This window comes from Pelophylax lessonae, assembly GCF_965119305.1.
Source record: "Pelophylax lessonae genome assembly, chromosome: 6".
Taxonomy (NCBI): domain Eukaryota; kingdom Metazoa; phylum Chordata; class Amphibia; order Anura; family Ranidae; genus Pelophylax; species Pelophylax lessonae.
The window spans coordinates 15,433,602-15,456,040 of NC_138773.1; the positions used below are offsets into that span (position 1 = coordinate 15,433,602).

General features: G+C 41.2%; 1 protein-coding gene across 1 annotated transcript; it reads left to right on the forward strand.

The window, feature by feature from the left end:
- Positions 1-18,810: 18,810 nt before the first annotated feature.
- LOC309558429 (olfactory receptor 8G17-like) lies at positions 18,811-19,746 on the forward strand (the record flags this gene model as incomplete). The annotated part of the gene is made up of 1 exon (XM_082261503.1): positions 18,811-19,746. The coding sequence occupies one exon, from the start codon at positions 18,811-18,813 to the stop codon at positions 19,744-19,746; it is 936 nt and encodes a 311-aa protein (XP_082117629.1).
- Between the last annotated feature and the right edge of the window lie 2,693 nt (positions 19,747-22,439).

Sequence of the window (22,439 nt, forward strand, 5' to 3'; positions counted from 1 at the left end):
GGTACTGGTAGACAACAGGCTTGGCAGTGGCATGCAATGCCAAGCCGCTGCACGCAAAGCCATCAAAATACTGGGATGTATAAAAAAGGGGATTCACTCCAGAAATAAAGAGATTATTCTCCCGCTCTACAAGACTCTGGTCCGGCCACATCTGGAGTATGCTGTCCAGTTCTGGGCACCGGTCCTCAGGAAGGATGTGCTGGAACTGGAGAGAGTCCAGAGAAGGACAACACAAATAATTAGGGGAATGGAGGGCATCAGCTATGAGGAAAGACTACAAGCACTGAACTTATTCTCTCTGGAGAAGAGAAGATTGAGGGGGGGATATGATATCAATGTACAAATACTGTACTGGCAACCCTAGCATAAAGAACAAACTTTTCAGAGTAAGGGAATACAATAAGACACGTGGCCACTCACTAAAACCTGAGGAAAAATGGTTTAACCTTAAAATAGTAGGGGGTTCTTTACTGTCAGAGCAGTAAGGATGTGGAATTCTCTTCCACAAGCAGTGGTATCAGCAGGGAGCATTGATAGTTTCAAAAACCTATTAGATGGGCACCTTAAAGACCACAACATACAGGGGTATACAATGTACGGTTAACAGCAAACACAAATACATCATAGGTTGAACTGGATGGACTGATGTCTTTTTTTGACCTCAAAAACTATGTAACTATGTAAAAGCAGGTATGTATCATTCAGCTGAGCCTCAGTGGGTCCACCAGATGATGACAGCAGCCAGAAATAGTGACACAAAAACTCCCGCAGATGAAGCCAAAACAGACTCAGTGACTAATGAGTCAGTACAGATGGAAGCCTCTGAGTGGGATGAGCTGAGCCACGGTGCGTACCACGGACACTAACAGCACCCTCGGACACTGACACAGAGCTCCTCACATTTCCAAGTGTGGCATAAAAAATAGAAGTGGTCAATAGTGCATTATCCATATGAGTGGAGGTGAAGACTCCGAGGGTCACCATGTATGCTCCTCTACAGCATGAAAATTCAGCCACAGTGACCCCCTGTGGTGGGATGACTATCGTACAACATAACTGAACCAGAACTTGCAGCAGACTTGCAGAATTTTTTGCAATGAAAGTTGATCTGGAGTTGCTGCAATTGTGCAACACATCTATGAAGCCTGTCATGACTTAGCAAGTCATTTTCTAACTTGCAGCACAATTGCTTGCTTTCTGGGAAGCGTTTTTAAAAAAATGTGGGTAAATGAGACTTTTAAGGTGCTAATCCGTTTACTGTCAGAAAAAACAGCATAACATACCAATATTATAAAAAATATATCTTTATTATGAATTAGCAAAATGTTAAAAAAATGAACTGGCACTTTTCCACTGCAAGTACCGGCTCGGCTCCATTCGGCACTGCTTGGCCCAGCTCGGCTCAGTTTGCTTTTCCACTGCGTGGTACGAGTCGGCACCTTTCAGCACTGTATAGGCTTGGCTTGGTTTGCTTTTCCACTGTTGTAGTACTTAGTAGTAAGTGGGTGGGATTACAACGATTCTATGACCAATCAGTGGCTAGTAGTGACAAACAATCAATGCTGCATGCAAAGGATTGTGGGATATGGTATCGGTACGGCCTGCTTGGAATCCCAACCGAGGTGGTACTGTTTAAGCGAGTCGTACCATGTAGTGGAAAAGCGCCGCTGTACTAAACCGTACTGAACCATTCTAACACGTACCATGGGGTACCATGCAGTGGAAAAGCGCCAAGCTGAGCCAAACCGATCCGTACCATGCAGTGGAAAAGCGCCAAGCTGAGCCAAACCGATCCGTACCATGCAGTGGAAAAGTGCCATTAGATACATATATAAGTACTGTATACATAGCGATATATACCCCATACACCTTCCTAGTTAGATTCAATCAATTGTCACATTTTGTTTTTTTTTACTAAAGCTAGAGAGGGCAAAATGAGTCACAATTCTGCAGAGAAACCAATCAGCTTTCAGGTTTTATTGCTAAAGCTTAATTAAACAAGCTGAGGTTAGAAGCTATACGCCACAAACTACCGAGTAGAGAGTGAATCAGCGCTCACTATCAATGATGGAGATCAAACACATACAATGTATCATTCAGAGTAAATAAATTACTGAATAATGAAACCAAGTTAAGTCCATACAGTCCTAGTTGGTCCTGAAATCAGGTGAAAAGTTCCATAGAGGGATGAAACTTCGGGCTGGAGGGAATGTCTCGCACAGCCTCACAGGCAGCTCCTCAATCAGGAAGTGGGGGTTTCCTCAAACAAGACAAAATAACAGCCATGGAGGAGCTAAGAACAATTGTTTTTTTCCTGTACTTTTATTCAGCAAGGCAGTAAAGGAAACATGGGGATGCACGATATGGCCATTTTTATTTATGGATTGTCTCCATATTTGATAGTCATTTCTTTTGCATGTGTGCGCTATTCTTTTTTAATATACATGTTGCTTGGTTCATAGCTGCACCGGCTTTAGATATACATGTTCAGGGTTTGTTCCCCCCAATTTTTTGATTGTTTATTATGTATTCGGTCTGACCAGACTTCTGAGGTTGAGCACCCCATCCCCCACACACACACCTGTACTCTATCAGTGTCCACTATCAAGTAGATATAGGAGGAGTACCTTGTAGTGCATTAGCACATCTATCCCAGCAAGGAGTGTTGTCTCCAAGGGTTAGAAAGGCTGGATTCACCCCTTTTTTATGGATAGTGTAGGACCCACTGATAATGGGGTACTTTGACGTAGTGGTGGGCTTGAGCACGATATGACCATATGGTGGGACTAAACCCCCATTTTTATTTATGGATGGTCTCCATATTTGATAGTCATTTCTTTTGCATGTGTGCGCTATTCTTTTTTAATATACATGTCGCTTGGTTCATAGCTGCGCCGGCTTTAGATATACATGTTCAGGGTCTGCTCCCCCAATTTTTTGCTTGTTTAGTAAAGGAAACATTGCACCAAACAACTGCTTCTCCGAGCCACTAACTAAACTCTGGTCAATACTCCATAATGAATCATAAATAGGATAAGTGCAGTGCTAAGAGGCTATATATATATATATATAACCATATAATAGATATCAAGTGAATAAAGTGAAACTTACAAAACAGTATCAAACAAAACACTACAATCCTCATTGCTGAAATAACAGGAGAAATTAAGTCTTTGTTAAAAAAAGTCCATATATTAACCAAAGAGTCCCAAGTGAAAAGGTGACTTTTGTAAATAAAAGTTGTGATGATAGTGATAAATTCCAACACCAGCAAGGTAATATGAATGCGCTCACCGGAAATAATGGACCCAAAATTCCATATAGAATATGGGTCATTCAGAGCAGATTATGGTAGCACGTCCCTTCAAACAGCATACAGTTGCCCGATGTACATGCCAGGATGACCAGGATAGTCAGCAGAGGAACACCCAGACTTCCAAACGGATGGTATATACATGAAAGTAACCAAATGGTGCAAACATAGTGTAAAACTGTTTCTAAAAATGTATTAAAAAAAGGAAATACGCTTACAAAGTTATCATGTAAGGCAACGCATGTAGTGAAGAGATGGCAGAATACTCCATAATGGGTTCCCCAAAACAATCAGACAGCTCTGGTACCACTTAGGTGATCTGCTAAGAGTCTGCATTTTCCCACGTCAGTAGGGTCTCACAGAATAGAGGTAGAGAGAGAGAGGGCACTCTGAGCATCAGTCTGTTCACATCGAGTATATAAAGGCCTGTGGACAACTGAGGTTAATGTTGAGGTCAGTAATAAAAAGTCTGTGTTATAAGAATGGTACAGATGGATAAATCCGTACAACTGGATACTATCCAAATGAAGTGAATCTTCTAATCTGTGAATCCAATATAGAGGAAGTGTATGAAGAAAAAAATTGTCTCTAATATACTGATGTGAGTGAACGGTACAGACGGAAGAATATGCACAAATCTGTGCAAAAATGACTCAATGGTGCATGTTGTGTACAAAAGTGTGTAAAAAAAAATAATAAAAGTGTAGATATGGGAATCCAAATGTATAAAAGATGGCGCAGATGAATAAAGTGGTACAGATGGATACAAATTAAACAGATGGATAAAAAGGTGCAGATGGAAGAATATAAAAATATATAAAATCACTTCCGTCACTTCCGGTTCACGGCTGTAGCCGGACATCACTGTTTTTTTGGTACCGCATTCTGAATAGAATTGGCTGCTTTTTCTTATTGTATTGGAATTTGGTTGTTTCATTTTTCATCACTGCGGATTTGCACATTGATACTTTTGCACATATTTACACCATTCATTGTTTCTTGAGTCGGACCCCTTTGAGGTAGTGCATTGATCCTCTTTTTTTATAATATTGAGGTCAGGCTACCAAGTAAGATGTGAACCTAAGACCCAAAGCTCTACAAAGCCTCCGGGCTTCAGAACCCAGACACAAGCTTAACCTCCCTGGCGGTATGATTCTTTTGGATTTTAGGTGCTGAAAGCGGTACCATTATTTTGCATGTAATTCTTGTGAATGAGCAGTCCAAACCAACTGTATACATTTATTATATATATTATATATATATATATAAATATATATATATGTATACATATATTATATATATATATATGTTATATATATATATATATAATGTATACAGTTGGTTTGGGCTGCTCATTCACAAGAATTACATGTATATATATATATATATATATATATATATATATATATATATATATATATATATACGTGTGTGTATATGTATATATATATATATATATATTTACATAAAAAGTACAGTAAAACTGCAGGTAAGGGCACTGGGGGGCAATGTAATGTGATTTTATTTTATTTTGAATGGTATCAGTGTGTTTGGTGCATTTTACATTTGAATTTGCCGCCGGTTCCACCCCCCGGCGGACGTCACGTCGCCGGAGACGGAAGCCGGGGCTCGCAGACGATCGGGAGGAAGCTCCGCCGCCGCACACCGTCCGCAGACATCGCTGGATCCCGGAGAAAAGGTAAGTAAAACCTCTACCAGGATCCAGCGATCTTCCTAGCGCTACCCCGAGTGTGACTCGGGGTTACCGGTTTTGGCACTAAAATCTTACCCCGAGTCACACTCGGGAATACCGCTAGGAAGGTTAATAATATCCAAAGAAAACAATACTTTTGTTTTTCTTCAGACACAAATCCTGGAGCCCATCTCCGTGATAAACCTACATGATCCAGGGGAGGACTGGACCAGGGGGAAGGGGGGAAATTGCCCCCTGGGCCGCTCTGATGCCCCATTAGAAGGCTGCACCGCTTCTGCTACAGACATGCCTAAAGGATTCCTGGTCAAGAGAAATAAGAGTTAAAAAAGTCCCTGCCGCTGACCTACTGAGTGCGGGTTGAACACAAGGACAAAGCACAGGCCTCCCCCCCAGCATGGATGGTCTAAACCAGTGATGGCAAACCTTGGCCCCCCAGATGTTTTGGAACTACATTTCCCATGATGCTCATGCACTCTGCAATGTAGTTGGGCATCATGGCAAATGTAGTTCCAAAACATCTGGGGTGCCAAGGTTTGCCTTCACTGGTCTAAACTGTGTCTGAGCAGAGTCCGGTTTAATGCCCAACTGGAGACTCTTCTGCTCTGGTCAGCCGCAACCGAGCTGTCCCAGATCCCCCCAACCTCCCCTTGCTGGCAAGGTGGGGGAACCCAGATTCAGCCGGTAAGGAGACTAGAGAGTATCTGGAGCAGGACTTCAGCTTGGAATGGGGGCCAGGAGGAGGAGTGGGAGAGTGGGAGGGGGGGAGAGGGAAAGTGGGAGGGGGACCGAGTCGCTGCACCATGGGCTTCTGGTTTGTACTTGCCCCCTGGGCCGAAAGTTGCCAGTCTGCCCCTGCACATGGAAGTAATCTTCAGGAATCTGAACAGTTCACTGAACAGATGAACCTAATGACTAGATTTAGCCAGTTTGCTCACAGTCCGGCTGCAGAAAGAAGTAATTCATTTTCTGATCTTAAGTTTTAATTGGCCAACAGGCATCCTGCCTGACCTCACTGAACAAGCATTGTCATCACCACATTTGGCACTGAGTTTACATTCGAGCAGGTCTGGGGAGCTGTCAGTTGTAACAAGAGTCTGGCGGAGAGGATCGTCATGTGGAGGTTGTCAGGTTTGTGTTGACAGATCGCCTAGGCCTCACTTATGATTAATGATGGATCTACATCACTGGAAAAAGTTATTGATTCTGGATTTACATTATAATACAGATTTTTTCACAATGTGTGTGCTCTGCACTACTCCTTTTAGCGAATAATATCTAGGGGTCCACTTTTTTTTCGGGAGGGCTTCCAAAATCCAATAAGCCCACCCTTTCAGATTCCCACATCCATTAGATGAGGTTCTTGTCCCCATCCCCCTGTCTAGTATAAGCTAAGGATCTTGTATTGGAGAACCCCATGTGATTTTTTTTTTTTGTGGGGTATATGGCCTGCTATAATTAAGAAGGGAAGGGGGAGGGGACATGTCCGCTACACCCTCCTTCAACAATATTGTATCCAATGGGGACCACATTACTTGAATCAGTACAGACTAATGGGCCATACACACTATAAGATTTTCTGAAGACTTTTTCCTTTAGGCTGCATTCACACTTGAGCATAGTGTTTTACTGCGTTTTTTACTGCGATTTTTACCACAATTTTCAGGCGTTTTTTTTCAGGCGTTTTTTAGCGTACGAATACTGTACTGACGAAACGATTATCGTTCGAGAAGATGTCGTACGACAGAAGTTTTCAGGTTTGTCCCTTCGGATTTTGTTGGACCAACTGTCGTGATCAGCTGTCGAAAGCTGGGTGCTAACGATCCGATTATCGTGAGACTAGGTCGAAAGCGAGGTTTGTCGTACGATAATCTGAACGTGTGTACAGGGCATAAGACTTTCCTAAACCATATAATATGAGGTCAAACCTAAACACTTTCAATTTGTATGCAATCTGGCAGGCCCTTGCACTACATAGAAAAGGTAAATCTGAAGGAAATCTAACCACAAAAGTTGGATAGTGTGTATCCAGCTTAAGAAACTAGTAACTACAAAGGACAATAAAATAAGTGTGCCTAAATAAAGTAAATGGGTTTCCTACTAAGGATCCCCAGGCCCAAAAGAGGGACTTATCAAGTTGATCACAGAGATCACCATAAGGAGTACTACAGGAAGGACAAAAGATAATTACACAATAGTCTCATAGGGATTTCATTCACTATTTTAAAGTAAAAAAGAACATATATTTATTTTAACCACTTCTGGACCGGAAGATTTTTCCCCCTTAATGGGGCCATATTTTGCGATTCAGCACTAACGGACAATTACGCGGTCGTGCGATGCTGTACTTAAATAAAATTGATGTCTTTTCTTTTCCCACAAACAGAGCTTTCTTTTAGTGGTATTTGATCACCTGTGCGCTTTTTATTTTTTGCGCTATAAACAAAAAAAGAGCGAGAATTCTGGAAAATAAAAACAATATTTTTGACATTCGGCTATATAACATTCTCAAAAAAAAAATTAAAAACCAAAATGTTTTAACATTTTAGGCCAATTTGTTTTCTGCTACATATTTTTGTTAGAAAAAAACGCAATAAGCGCATTTTGATTGGTTTGCGCAAAAGTTATCGCGTCTACTAACTATGGGAAAGATTTGTGTCATTTTTATTGTTTTTTTTTTGTTTACCAGTAATGGCGGCGATCTGCGTTTTTTAGTGGAATTGCAACATTGGGACAGACAGATCGGACCCCTGACTGACATTTTTGACACTTTTGGGGGGACCAGTGACATTACTACAGTAATCAGTGCAAAAAATATGCAGTTACTGTAATAATGACACTGGCAGGGAAGGGGTTAACATTATGGGTGATCAAGGGGTTAAGTGTGAGCCTAGGGGAGTGATTCTAACTGTGGGGGGGTGTGCTTTCTGAAATGACCATAGAGACCTGTGATCCTATATAGGAGGATCACATAAGCCCTGTGATCATTTGAGGGAGAAGAACAGTCGGCTGTGTTTACAACGGCTGACCGTTCTTCTCTCTCAGCGGGGAAAATTGCGGGTGTCAGGCAGCAATCAGAGCCACCTGCCCAATGCTTCCCCACTGCCGAGTGGGGGTGGGAGTGTACCGCCTGCGGCGTGCGCTCACCCCCTAGCTGCCTGCTCGTGACCGATGTATACCTACATTGATTCGCGTAGTAGTGCCACATTGCCGCAGTAAAAAGGCAGCGGCCAATCGGGAACCGGTTAATAGGGTTTAGGGAGAGAGGTTTTTTTTTTTTTTGTAAATTTCTTTTTATTGTTTTTACATAGTTAAATATACAACAGCCTCGTATCCAGGCAACCAGAACCGACAAACAACACAAAACAGCAGCACAAGGCCATCAGTATGACTCCTAGGCCAATACAAAGCTCATCCTCCTCAGATATGTCATGCAGACTACAAGGGTCCAAAAGCAGTCATTACGCTATTATGATTTGCCGACTCCCCCTCTCCAGAATGAACCTACATGAAACCATGCAAATCAACATGTCAAATGGGTAAATAATAGCTTGTTCCCCACACATATCAACAATATCTCTCCTGCGCTCGAGTGGTATGCGGGAAGGTGAATCTTCTAGGCGGTTTTATGACACAAATGAAGTGGTCTTGCTGCCACCCTCAGGACCAAGGGTATCCAAAAGGCACTGCAAGAAAACAACAAGAGAAGGGCGCACCGACCTTGTGCATTACCACTTAAAAGTTTATTAAAATCAAAGAAGGGTAGCGTACAATATACTCACAAACGTAGCATATGAACAAGCATATAGGAAATGGGCACCGCTCGCTTCCAGGACACTTCTCTACTGCTGGATAGCGTGATGGCGTCCTCAAAACCTGATGTGGCTTACGCGTTTCGAGGGAGGACCCTCTTCCTCAAAGCCAAAGTCACCACTCTGAGAAAGAGGGTCCTCCCTCGAAACGCATAAGCCACATCAGGTTTTGAGGACGCCATCACGCTATCTAGCAGTAGAGAAGTGTCCTGGAAGCGAGCGGTGCCCGTTTCCTATATGCTTGTTCATTTGCTACGTTTGTGAGTATATTGTACGCTACCCTTCTTTGATTTTAATAAACTTTTAAGTGGTAATGCACAAGGTCGGTGCGCCCTTCTCCTGTTGTTTTCTTGTAGTGCCCCACACATATCATCCTGGGAGACAATCTAGAGCACTTGTCAGCATTTAGACACCTAGAACCTACTGCGGGTCTTTAGGAGCTTAAAAAGAGATAGCGTACCTTTATATCGAGACCATCAGATGTCATCTTCCCATCATTCTCAGCTCTAACTGGAATGAAGAAGGCATGTGTGTAGTTGCTGAAGCTTTAGCCGCCAACTTCAAGGAACTTTGAGGAAGCGCAGGGCCTCCTTGATAGGTTTCGGTTTGACTTTCATCTGAGAGCCGGTAATCATCATCTCAATGCCCGTTATAACATTCTTGGGGAGGGGGGTGTAATGGAAACCAGAAGTTTGCAAATGTTGGTTCAGGCTAGTGCTGTGACCTGGAAATGCAGCGAGAAGTGCGGAGTTCTAGCAGGACACATCCGCCATGCCGAGCCTTGTGCATGCGCTCCTGGCTGTTACAACTTTTTCATATCTTCGTCTCTTAATAACCTGGAATGTCTTATTCCCCCCCCTCCCTTCTAGAACCTGAGTTCAGGTTGCATGCTTCTTGCTTGTGAGATATATTACATGCTTTAAATGCTTTTAAATGTGAATGAAAGGTCGCTGGGGTGTAAATTCCCCTAAAACTGCTCAAAGTCTGAGTTTATGAGAAGGGTATACATTATATTGTGAGGTACAGGGGATGGATTAAACAATGTGAGCACCACAGTATTCTAAGACGTATTTCTGTTTGTCCAGGCTACACTGAAAAAAACCCATGTGACAGCTATAGAGCCCGTTGGCTGTTATGGTCAGAGATACACCAACTAAATGGGCCACAACCATTTGCCCTCTTTGGAAGTTTAATAAGGCTCCTTTCTTACTAACTTCTAGTATTAACCAGTGCTGTACACAATGCGGACCATCACAGTCAGTGATGATTTGGGGAGCCGTGTCATCTGCTGGTGTTGGCCCACAGTGTTTTATCAAGTCCAAAGTCAGTGCAGCCCTCTAGCAGGAAATTCTAGAGCTCTTCATGCTTCCCTCTGCAGACCAGCTTTATGGAGATTTTGATTTCATTTTCCAGCAGGACTTGGCACCGCCCACACTGAAAAAATACCAATACCTGGTCACATGATCATGGTATCACTGTGCTTGATTGGTCATCAAACCTGCCTGACCTTAACACCATAGAGAATCTGTGGGGTATTGCCAAGAAGAAGATGAGAGACACCGGACCCAACAATGCAGATGAGCTGAAGGCCGCTATCAAAGCAACCTGGGCTTCCATAACATCTCAGCAGTGCCACAGGCTGATCGCCTCCATGCCACGCCGCATTGATGCAGTAATTCACGCAAAAGGAGCCCCAACCAAGTATTGAGTGCATCCTATACTGTACATGGACAGACTTTTCACTAAGCCAACATTTCTGTACTAAAAATCTATTTTTATTTTTTTTTATTGGTCTTATGTAATATTCTAGCTTTCTGAGATACTGAATTTTGGGTTTTCACTAGAGGTAAGCCATAATCATCAAATCATAATCATCAAAATGAAAAGAAGGAAATGCCTAAAATATATATCTCTATGTGTGTAACACATCTAAATATATGAGGTTCACTTATTGAATTGAATTACTGAAATAAATTAACTTTTTTGATGATATTCTTTAATTTATTTATTTATTATTTTTTGATAATATTTATTTTATGAAATGCACCTGTATAAGGGCTTTTTTTCATTGGAAATTCCAACAATGTTTTACACTGATATAAAACAAGACAAATATATATATATATATATATTTTTTGATATTTGGTTTAGTCTTAATCGCTCTTCATTATCACAACTTTCCTTTCTAACTCTGGCAAAACATTTATTTATCATTGAACTGTGGTAATACAAAAATTCCAACAATTATTGACACTGATATAAAACAAGCCATGTATTTATATATATACAGTGGGTACGGAAAGTATTCAGACCCCCTTAAATTTTTCACTCTTTGTTATATTGCAGCCATTTGCTAAAATCATTTAAGTTCATTCTTCTTCCTCATGAATGTACACATAGCACCCCATACTGACAGAAAAACACAGAATTGTTGACATTGTTGCAGATTTATTAAAAAAGAAAAACTGAAATATCACATGGTCCTAAGTATTCAGACCCTTTGCTCAGTATTTAGTAGAAGCCCCCTTTTGATCTAATACAACCAGGAGTCTTTTTGGGAAAGATGCAACAAGTCTTTCACACCTGGATTTGGGGATCCTCTGCCATTCCTCCTTGCAGATCCTCTCCAGTTCTGTCAGGTTGGATGGTAAACGTTGGTGGACAGCCATTTTTAGCTCTCTCCAGAGATGCTCAATTGGGTTTAAGTCAGGGCTCTGGCTGGGCCATTCAAGAACAGTCACGGAGTTGTTGTGAAGCCACTCCTTCGTTATTTTAGCTGTGTGCTTAGGGTCATTGTCTTGTTGGAAGGTAAACCTTCGGCCCAGTCTGAGGTCCAGAGCATTCTGGAGAAGGTTTTTGTCCAGGATATCCCTGTACTTGGCCGCATTCATCTTTCCCTCGATTGCAACCAGTCGTCCTGTCCCTGCAGCTGAAAAACACCCCCACAGCATGATGCTGCCACCACCATGCTTCACTGTTGGGACTGTATTGGACAGGTGATGAGCAGTGCCTGGTTTTCTCCACACATACCGCTTAGAATTAAGGCCAAAAAGTTATATTTTGGTCTCATCAGACCAGAGAATCTTATTTCTCACCATTTTGGAGTCCTTCAGGTGTTTTTTAGCAAACTCCATGCGGGCTTTCATGTGTCTTACACTGAGGAGAGACTTCCGTCGGGCCACTCTGCCATAAAGCCCCGACTGGTGGAGGGCTGCATTGATGGTTGACTTTCTACAACTTTCTCCCATCTCCTGACTGCATCTCTGGAGCTCAGCCACAGTGATCTTTGGGTTCTTCTTTACCTCTCTCACCAAGGCTCTTCTCCCCCGATAGCTCAGTTTGGCCGGACGGCCAGCTCTAGGAAGGGTTCTGGTTGTCCCAAACGTCTTCCATTTGAGGATTATGGAGGCCACTGTGCTCTTAGGAACCTTAAGTGCAGCAGAAATCTTTTTGTAACCTTGGCCAGATCTGTGCCTTGCCACAATTCTGTCTCTGAGCTCTTCAGGCAGTTCCTTTGACCTCATGATTCTCATTTGCTCTGACATGCATTGTGATCTGGAAGGTCTTATATAGACAGGTGTGTGGCTTTCCTAATCAAGTCCAATCAGTATAATCAAACACAGCTGGACTCAAATGAAGGTATAGAACCATCTCAAGGATGATCAGAAGAAATGGAAAGCACCTGAGTTAAATATATGAGTGTCACAGCAAAGGGTCTGAATACTTAGGACCATGTGATATTTCAGTTTTTCTTTTTTAATAAATCTGCAACAATGTCACCAATTCTGTGTTTTTCTGTCAGTATGGGGTGCTATGTGTACATTCATGAGGAAGAAGAATGAACTTAAATGATTTTAGCAAATGGCTGCAATATAACAAAGAGTGAAAAATTTAAGGGGGTCTGAATACTTTCCGTACCCACTGTATATATATATATTTTTTTTTTATGTATTTATATATCATTTTTTTTTTTTTTTACTTTTTTGAACTTTGGTTTACTTTTGCACTTCATTATCACAACTTTCCTTTCTAACTGAAAAAAACATTTATGAATCATTGAACATTGGTGATACAAAAAAGCTCTTATTTATTTATAAAATGACCTGGCATGTGTGTCGCTGAGTGATAAATTAAATCAGGCAATGCTCCATTTTATGTAGAGATTCATTTTTGATCAGGAAATTAGCCTCAGATGAATTTGGAGCAAATATACACTCCTGTGTGCTCCAGAGATGTCAGGGGGAAGTTTTGCATTATAAATATATGTGTATGGAGCTGATAAAACAGTATTGTGACTTGTAATGTCACACTGATATTTTCTTGTATTATTTTTATTTTCTTCTGCACAATGTCTCCACATCGGATCTGCTGTCACTGAATTGATCCTTCCAGAGGAGACTCCCCCAACCTTCTTCTATCAGAAATTATCTCTTCCGGAGGTATTGGGAGCAGAATCCGAGAAGAAGCTGAAACAATAAAATTACCAAATTGCTTTTACTTTATTTACTTTAAATAATCACTCTGTTATTATTTCTTAAAAACATCAGTTTAGCCTAAAATACCAGGTATATACACATTCTTTGCTCCTCAGATTGTGTTTCTTTTATAGGATAAAATACATACACAGGTGTATCTCATAAAATTAGAATATCATGAAAAAGGTAATTTATTTCAGTAATTCAATTCTAAAAGTGAAACTCATATATTTTATATAGATGTGTTATACACAGAGTGATATATTTCAAGCATTTATTTTATTTATTTTTGATGATTATGGCTTACAGCTAGTGAAAACCCAAAATTCTGTATCTCAGAAGATTAGAATATTATATAATTTTTTTCTTTTATTTTGAGTATTATGGCTTACAGCTAGTGGTACCCCAAAATTCAGTATCTCAGAAAATTAGAATATTACATAAGATCAATAAAAGAAAAAAATAATTTTTCATACAGAAATGTTGGCTTACTGAAAAGTCTGTGCATGTACAGTATAGTATGCACTCAATACTTGTTCGGGCTCCTTTTAGATAATTCCAATCACAATCTTACCGTTAGGGCTCTTTCACACGGTCCGCCTCCGTAGGCGGATCCGTGTTGCTCAGCGGGGATCGATCCACGATCCCCGCTGAGCCGGGCGGATGACAGCTCCGTCTCCGCTTGCAGAGCGGAGAGGGAGGTGTCTCAGCACCCGCTGCCCTCTATGGGGGATCGGATGAGAGCGGACCGCTTGTCCGCTCTCATCAGATCCGCTCCGCTCCGATTACTGATTGCATGGAAAAATAGGGTTTCCATCCGTCCAGATTTCAGCACAGGATCGGATGCGGATGGCAGCGGGTGTCAGTGGAGGTGTCTCCGCTGACACCCGCTGCCCCATAGAGCTGCATGGAGGATCCGATCAGATCCGCCTAAAAAACTGACAGGCGGATCTGATCGGAGCGCCCGTGTGAAAGAGCCCTAAGCGTTTTGAATGATTTTGCTAGAGATATGAGGCTGACCTTAAATGCACCACATCCTAAGTTTAATAGACATTTTTCTAGGCAAATACGGGATTTTTTAGGTGCTCATCAACAAGAGTCTTACTGCCAACAAGAGACTTACTTACTGTAAGTGGTTTACAAATTGTTAGAGTGGACAGGGACTGCACAATGAGTGGTAGGAGGAAGGGAGGGGGACTTGGATTTTTATAAACAATAGATGGTGCAACCCTGGTCACTATTAACCACTTTACCACCGGAGGATTTTGCTGTCTTACGTCCAGGCCACTTTTTGCGATTCGGCACTGTGCGACTTTAACTGACATTGCGCGGCCGTACGATGCCGTACCCAAACAAAATTTACGTCCTTTTTTCCCCAAAAACAGAGCTTTTTTTTGGTGGTATTTGATCACCTGTGCGATTTTTACTTTTTGCGCTATAAACAAAAAAAGAGCGTAAATTTTGAAAAAATAACAATATTTTTCACATTTTTTATATGAAATTCCCCCCAAAAAATGTAAAAATCAACATTTTTTTAAATTTTTGGCCAATTTGTTTTCTGCTACCTATGTTTGGTAAAAAAAATCACAATAAGCGTATTTTGATTGGTTTTCGCAAAAGTTATTGCGTTTACTAACTAAGGGAAAGATTTCTGTCATTTTTGGTGTTTTTTTTTTAACTAGTAATGACGGCGATCTGCAATTTTTTTTGCGGGACTGCGACATTGCGGCGGACAGATCAGACCCTTGACTGACATTTTTGACACTTTTGAGGGTACCAGTGACATTACTACAGTAATCAGTGCTATAAATATGCACTGTTACTGTAAAAACGACACTGGCAGGGAAGGGGTTAATTTTATTGGAGAGGGAGGGGTTAATATATGCCTGGTGCTTACTGACGTATGTGGGGGGAGGTGACTGAGTGACACAGGGACAGATCGCATGTTCAGCTATGCTGAACCCTGCAATCTGTCACTGTTTGTCACTTAGGAGATCCGCCCGCTCTGTTTACACAAGCGGGCGGATCTCCAGACTCGATTCCCCGACGATCAGGGAAGAGCGGCGGCGATCGCCGCTGCTCCTCCCCTGGCCCGACTCCCGCTGGGACTGAAAACAGTGGGAGCGAGCCTCCGGAGGCACACAAGCGCCGCCCACAAGGGGAGGAGTCCAGCGACGTAGGTCTACGTCGCTGGACGGACTCGAGCCACTTTGCCGCAGTACAGTCCCAGTGACTGGTCGGCAAGTGGTTAAGAAAAATGTCTGCTGCCTGGGTTATTGAATTATTGGTTGTAGGGCTTAAGCCTTATTACTTGCCTAGGGAGGTTCCACATGTTAATGCTGTGTCAGTGTGGATTCCACTTTCTGCTAACCCAATGTTGGCAAGTGATGTTATCCACAGTGTTATTGTAAAACTTTAAACTAATCATCCCAATGCCCTTATCATAATCTCAGGTGATTTTAATCATGTCACCATGGAGAAAACACAGACTAACTTCTCAAGTTAGTCTAGTAGAGAAAATAAGACCCTGAATCTGCTTTATGCCAAATTAAATAATGCATACAGCTCTTCTCCTCTTCCACCTTTTTGAGCGGATCAGATCATAATGTGGTCTACCTCAATCCTTGTTATGTACTTCTGGTTAAGAGACAACCTGTGACCACCAAATTGTTGAAAAGATGGTCTTAGAAGTTCTTTGAATTATTGCGGGGCTGTTTTGAGGTGACTGATTGGAATGCACTCTGTGAGCCACATGGAAGGGATATTGAAGGGCTTATTGAGTGCATAACCTATAATATGATTTTCTGTGAAGATTGTATTATTCCAACAAGAATTGTTTATTGTTATTCAAGTAATAAACCATGGGTAACAAGAGATATTAAAGATATTCTTAACTCCAAGAAGATGGCTTATAGATTTGGTAATAGGGAGGAGTTAGAAATGATTTAGAGGGACCTGAAGAAGAATATTAGAGAGGCTAAGGAAAAATATAGGAGGAAGATGGAGTGGAAACTCAAGAAAAACAAGTGAGAGAGGTCTGGAGTGGCATGAGAACCGTTACAGATCTTAAGCCAGTTGGTGGAAGGACTGGGCTAGGTATGGAGAGGGCAAATTAACTTATCCATTTTTTTTAACAGGTTTGATTCAGAGACCTTGGCTTTGACTCCCTCAGATTTAACACAAAGTGGTAGATAAGCAGAGTTGAGGCAAGTATCCTCCTCTCCGCATACTAGATGTTCTTCCTCCTTTAGAGTGTGTTCCACTCCCCCCTATTGGTTATGTTGACCAGTTATTCTTTTTATCAGAACAACTCTACTCCTCCTTCACAGGAAAGTACATTGATGTCTTTTACAGCTGATCAGATGAGTAGACATTTAAAAGACTTAAGGCAGGAAAATCAGCAGGCCCTAAAGCTGTTAGCCCCAGGGTGTTTAGGGCAAGTGCTGACCAACTGGGGGGGGTGTCCCTCAACGAGTCTTTAACCTGAGCCTGCGTCTTCAAAAGGTCCCTGTATAAGATACCTTGCTTTTGTTCCTGTGCTAAAGATACCATGTCCTTGTCACTCCAAGGATTAAAGAACAGTTGCTTTGACCTTCCACATCATGAAGACCTCGGAGAGACTTGTTTTACATCAGTGATGGCCCATGTTAGTAAATATTTAGGCCCTTTGCTGTTTGTCTCCTAGCCGAGACTTTGAGTTGAGGACTCTGTTACCTTCATGCTAAATCGCATGTATGCACACCTGGATAAGCCAGCGAGCATTGTGAGGTCATGTTTTTTTTTTACTTCTGCAGTACTATCAGATTGGCTCTCCTGGGTGAAAAAACTAGCAGTGATACAGGTTTTTATTTTTAAATACTCATTTATACTCATTTATATTTGTATGTGGGTTTTGCTGAGATTGGCGGTATATATTGAACAGAGTCCTTCACAATTCTATCTAAATATTTATAATTTTTAATTTTTATTTTTATTTTATTTGAATTTTTCATTTCATTTTAATGCATTTAAAGTCTGTGACGTTAATTATTTTACATGGACTTATGAAGACAATGATATAGTATCATTATTGTAGGTACTTCTATTGTTTTAGAATACTAGTGTTTGTAAATGTTAAATGATATCTAGCTGTAACCCAGACCATGGGCACCGAGCATTAGGTGATTATAGTCACCTACATCTGATTGTATTAAGGCTTGATGGACCTGTCTCTAATATGTGAGAGGTAAATTGAATTTTTGGACTTCCTTGGTCCTTTTAAACGGGTTTGCACTGGGAAATGAGAGGTTAAATGCCCAGACAGATAACAATTGTAGTTGCTAGTATATGCAGCACTATAGGGCCTTTCTCAGGGTGAATTGGGGACCTTGGAACGGGTTAACAGCTTTAGCAAGGAGAGTTGATAAGCCGTGTTGCCGTGCAGCCACACCCTGTGACAAAGTCGGAAGTGACGAAACGCGGCGGGATGTGGTTACATGGCAACCGGAATGTCAGTATTGTGATTGTGTGACCATTCCCGCAGGTTCTTTAACCAGTGTGGAGGTGGTAAGAGCTCGGGGGATCTATTTAATCGCTCATGTAATATATTCAAAGCGTTCTTGATTATGTAACATGTAAGTGGCTTGTAACGTATTTTAAATAAAAGTGTTAGTGTGTAACGGTATCACACTAGTCGAGCCCTTTCCTTTTTTATGGTACCTATGGAAGGATTTTCACTAAAGGAGAAGGGAAGGAATGATTTTACCCACGTAGGAACTCTGCATATCGCTCTATATCCTAGCACACTTGCCCGACTATGTGAATGGGAGGGGGGGCAACAATTTGTGGTGAGTTACCATCTGATGGGAGTAGGGAGTGATCACAAAGTAGTGTTGGAGATTTGTGGTGGTTCACTACTATTCACTGGACTTACTATCATCTGTATAATTTATTATCAGATTTTTTATCGGACTTACTGTTATTTGGATGCTTCCCAGTGTAACGAGGATAACAGTCATTGGGCTCCTTATAGAATTTAGAAATGATTTATAGAATTTTTCTTTGTACACAATTTCTCACCTATTTCATTTTACCAGTGTGCTGCTGGTGTTGCACATTATTTGTGTGTATGTTCACTTTATTTTAGTGACACAGGTTCATGTCTCCCTTCTGTCATGGAGTGTAGACTGAACAACCACCGTATATGTGCATTTGCAAGACTGTGTGTTGGATAGGGTGATAGGATTCTGCCAACATCTAAGATTTGGGTGAAGAATTCTATCACTTGACATGTTCTCTGCAAAACCTTTGAATTTTATATCTACGATTGCAAATTTGTTTGTAGAATTTCTACATATGGTGTTGTGATTTTCAATAAATCAATTTATTTGATGAATTGGATGAAAAAGCTAGTTGTATATTGTTTATTGTATATTAGTATGCTGTATATTGTAAAATGCATAAATATGTTTTTTCTAAATATTTTTTCTATACCAGTCAATAAAAGTGAGTTCTACTGCAATGGGGAATCAGACAATTTTGAAAGAATTATTTCTCTCTGGACTATCTGACCTTCCGGCTCTTCAGCTCCCTCTCTTTGTCTTTTTCCTTCTCATCTACCTTCTGACAATAATCTGCAACTTGCTGATCATCGCCCTCATAGTCACCCACTCTCACCTTCATGTTCCTATGTATTTCTTCCTTGGGAACCTGGCTGGTTTGGACCTCTGTAGTTCCTCAGTCATCGTCCCACGAATGCTGTTTGACCTTCACACCAAGAGAAGAAATATTACAACAACGGCTTGTATGACCCAAGTCTTCTTCTTTATATTTTTTGTTTCTTCTGAGACTTTTCTGTTGTCCGTCATGTCCTATGATCGATATATTGCTATTTGTAAGCCATTACGTTACATAGAGATCATGAGTTGGAAAGTATGTCTACAAATGGTATCCAGCGTGTGGTTTCTCAGTTTTTTCTATTCTTCGGTTCACACATTTTATGCTTTTAAATTAACATTTTGTGAATTGGATATAATAGAAACTTTCTTCTGTGACCTGATCCAGTTGTTTCAGATATCCTGCAGTGACATCTACATCAACATTCTACTCATCTTTTTCTTGAGTGGCATCCTTGCAGTTGGGAATATTATAATGACCTTCTTTCCCTATGTCTATATATTCAAAACTGTCCTGAAAACAAAAATGAAGGGAAATAAAAATAAAGTTTTCTCTACATGTACCCCTCATCTCACAGTGGTGACTATATATTATGGCTCTGTGTGCTTTAACTATTTTCAACCAAATGGAAGTCATCAGTTTGGTGGTAACAAAGTGGTGTCCATGTTTTACACCGTGATATTTCCACTTCTCAATCCTTTGATTTATAGTTTGAGGAACCAGGATTTCAAAACAGCATTCCGAAATGTTGTAAGAAAGATTATCCACAATGCAATGTAGAGTTCACCTAAATAAATCCTTATATAAAACTATATATATATATATATATATATATATATATATATATATATGTATATTTTTTTTTTTACTGCACTCCGGTTACCAATAACCAACATAGCCAGCACAACAATTTGTTGATATACTTTTTTTTTTCTATTTCAATATATTTTTTCTGAGTTTTTAAAAAGTCTCAACAGTACAAAAGTACTGACAAAATGTCAGTTGACGTTTGTAAACAACAGGATAGTGTAAAGTTAACATAAAGTGGTATGTACTCTGATAAGGATGAAACTTATGCCTCGTAGACATCGTTGGCCGTGAATTTTCGGCCAACGTTCGATCGGCCGATTTTCGGCTTGTTAGTATGATGCTTTCGACAACCGACTCCGACTTTTCGGCCGAATAAAATCTGGTGTGCAGGCTATAAAATTTTTGTTGGCCGTCAACACAACGGCCGATTTTCGGTCAGTCAGTACAGATTTCGGCAGACATAAATCTGATGAGCAAGACTGGGCATGCTCAGAGAAGAAAAAACACACGGAAAGTAAACCAGCACATGAAATCCCTTCTGAAGTAGAATTTTGTTGGCCGAGAAAATTCGTGTGCAGTCTAGGCACATTCCAACCAACAAAACACAACTTGGACAAAAGACGGACGATCGGTCGGCCGATAATCGTTGCGTGTGTACAAGGCATTAGCAATATCAATTGGAGGCCTGTAGTGTAGCTGTGTTTAACCACATCACAAACGGAAGAAAAAAACAAAAACAAAAAAAAATAGAATATAACAAATAACACTTGCAGAACTACACAGTCATTGTACAGGTCATCAATATGGTATTCAGGTGTGGACTAGGAGTTTAGGTTTTTGGTTTACCATTTGCTCCATAGTTCCTACAACAAAGTGACAGCCTTGTATTTACCAATGGCCAATGCATATAAAATTTCATATGTGGCATGAAAGTGAGTTAGTTGTATCACCTCACTTATAGATGGTGCAATTGGGTTTTTCCAACGTCTAACCAATAACAGGCATGTTGCCAATAGAATGTGAATGATCAGTCCCCTCATCTTGGATAGCACCTTGTCTAATCCTAGGGAGAATAGGACTGTACCTGGTAAAATGGTATTTCTATGCCATATATCTGATTAATTTGGCGGAATTTCTCTATCCATAAGGTCAACACTGTTATGACCATAATATATGATAGAGAATACCAGCAGCACCACATTGTCTCCAACACATGGATGTAAACCATGGTGATCGTTTTGAAATTCTGTGGGGTGTTAAAAAAATTGTTGAAACAATAAATGATTGGTTGGAGCATAGAAAGTGTGTTATTTACAGATACGTGAAGTAGTCCTGAGAGAATAGCCCGTATTCCAGTTGCAAGGCTCTGAAAGTTTTAGTAGCTGGTCCTATCTGAACTTCATCCAGCCATTTGATCCCTTTTTTGACCCATTGGGAAACAGCTATATTAGGTATAATGCATGTGAGACTCATTATAGGGAATTGGATACTGGTTAATACTGTTTCATCTAAGGGTGTGTGCAATAAGGTGTGCCATGCGTGAACCACAGGTTTAATGGTAGGAGATAGTTTAGTATCGGTTCATTGGAGGAAACACCTAGTCATTAAGTAGTGGAAGTTGTTGTTACCATAAACTTTATGACTCTCCAATTGTACCCACAAGCTGTTTTGGAATTGAGGGAACCATGCTTTTAGTTGCGTTAAAAGAGCTTCTAAATGTTAATCTCTAATTAATTCATGTTCCATTTCTCCTGTGCATCTTGTAGTTGAACATTTACTAAATGCACATCTGGCTTTTTTTTCCCCTTCACAAAAATCCATTAATTAAAGTATTACACTGGCACAGGGATGGGTAGGGTCCTGTACAGATAAGGTAGTTGTGGAAGCAAGACCATTTTGAAGGCTGCCAACCAGAAGACAGCTCTGATTTTGCTAGCTCTTGGTTAACAAGGTTAGTATTTTGTATTTTAAAACCAGTAATTTTTGGGTGGGAACATATATAGGTTGCCATTAGGGTTGAGCAAACCCGGACTGTACTGTTCGGGATCGTACCGGACTTTTGGGTATTCGGTACCCGGACACAGACCCCAACATTTCACTGTATGTTCGGGTACTGTCCGTGGTTCGGTAATGTTATTTGATGTTTTGGCGCGGTTTTAATGCCGTGGTTTCAACAGGTGCAAGGCAGCCAATCAGCAAGCGTTTAACTAGTGTGCCCTTAGAAGTCATCACAGCCATGCCTACCAATGGCATGGTTGAGATTAGCCAGTGCAGCATGTGACCCAGCCTCTATATAAGCTGGAGTCACATAGCACCGCCCGTCACTCTGCTCTAACTACTGTAGGGAGAGGTTCCTGATGCTGCTGAGGGAGAGATAGGAGATTATTGTAGGGTCAGGCTGGAGATTGCGTTCAGGGAAAGAATAGGAATAATCTTCTTTAACCGCTTACCGCCCGCCCGCTGTCATATGACGGCGGAGCGGAGCGACCATTATCCTGGGCCGCCGTCATATGACGGCGGCACTTTAAGCAGGGCAGGCGCGCGATCGCGTGCGCGCCGCCCTGCACTGCAGGTGTCGGCGTGTCCCCGGGACACCCCCGTCACCGGCAGGGGGGAAACAGCCAATGGGCGTGGCTGTTTCCCACGTGATCGGCTGTGTTCCA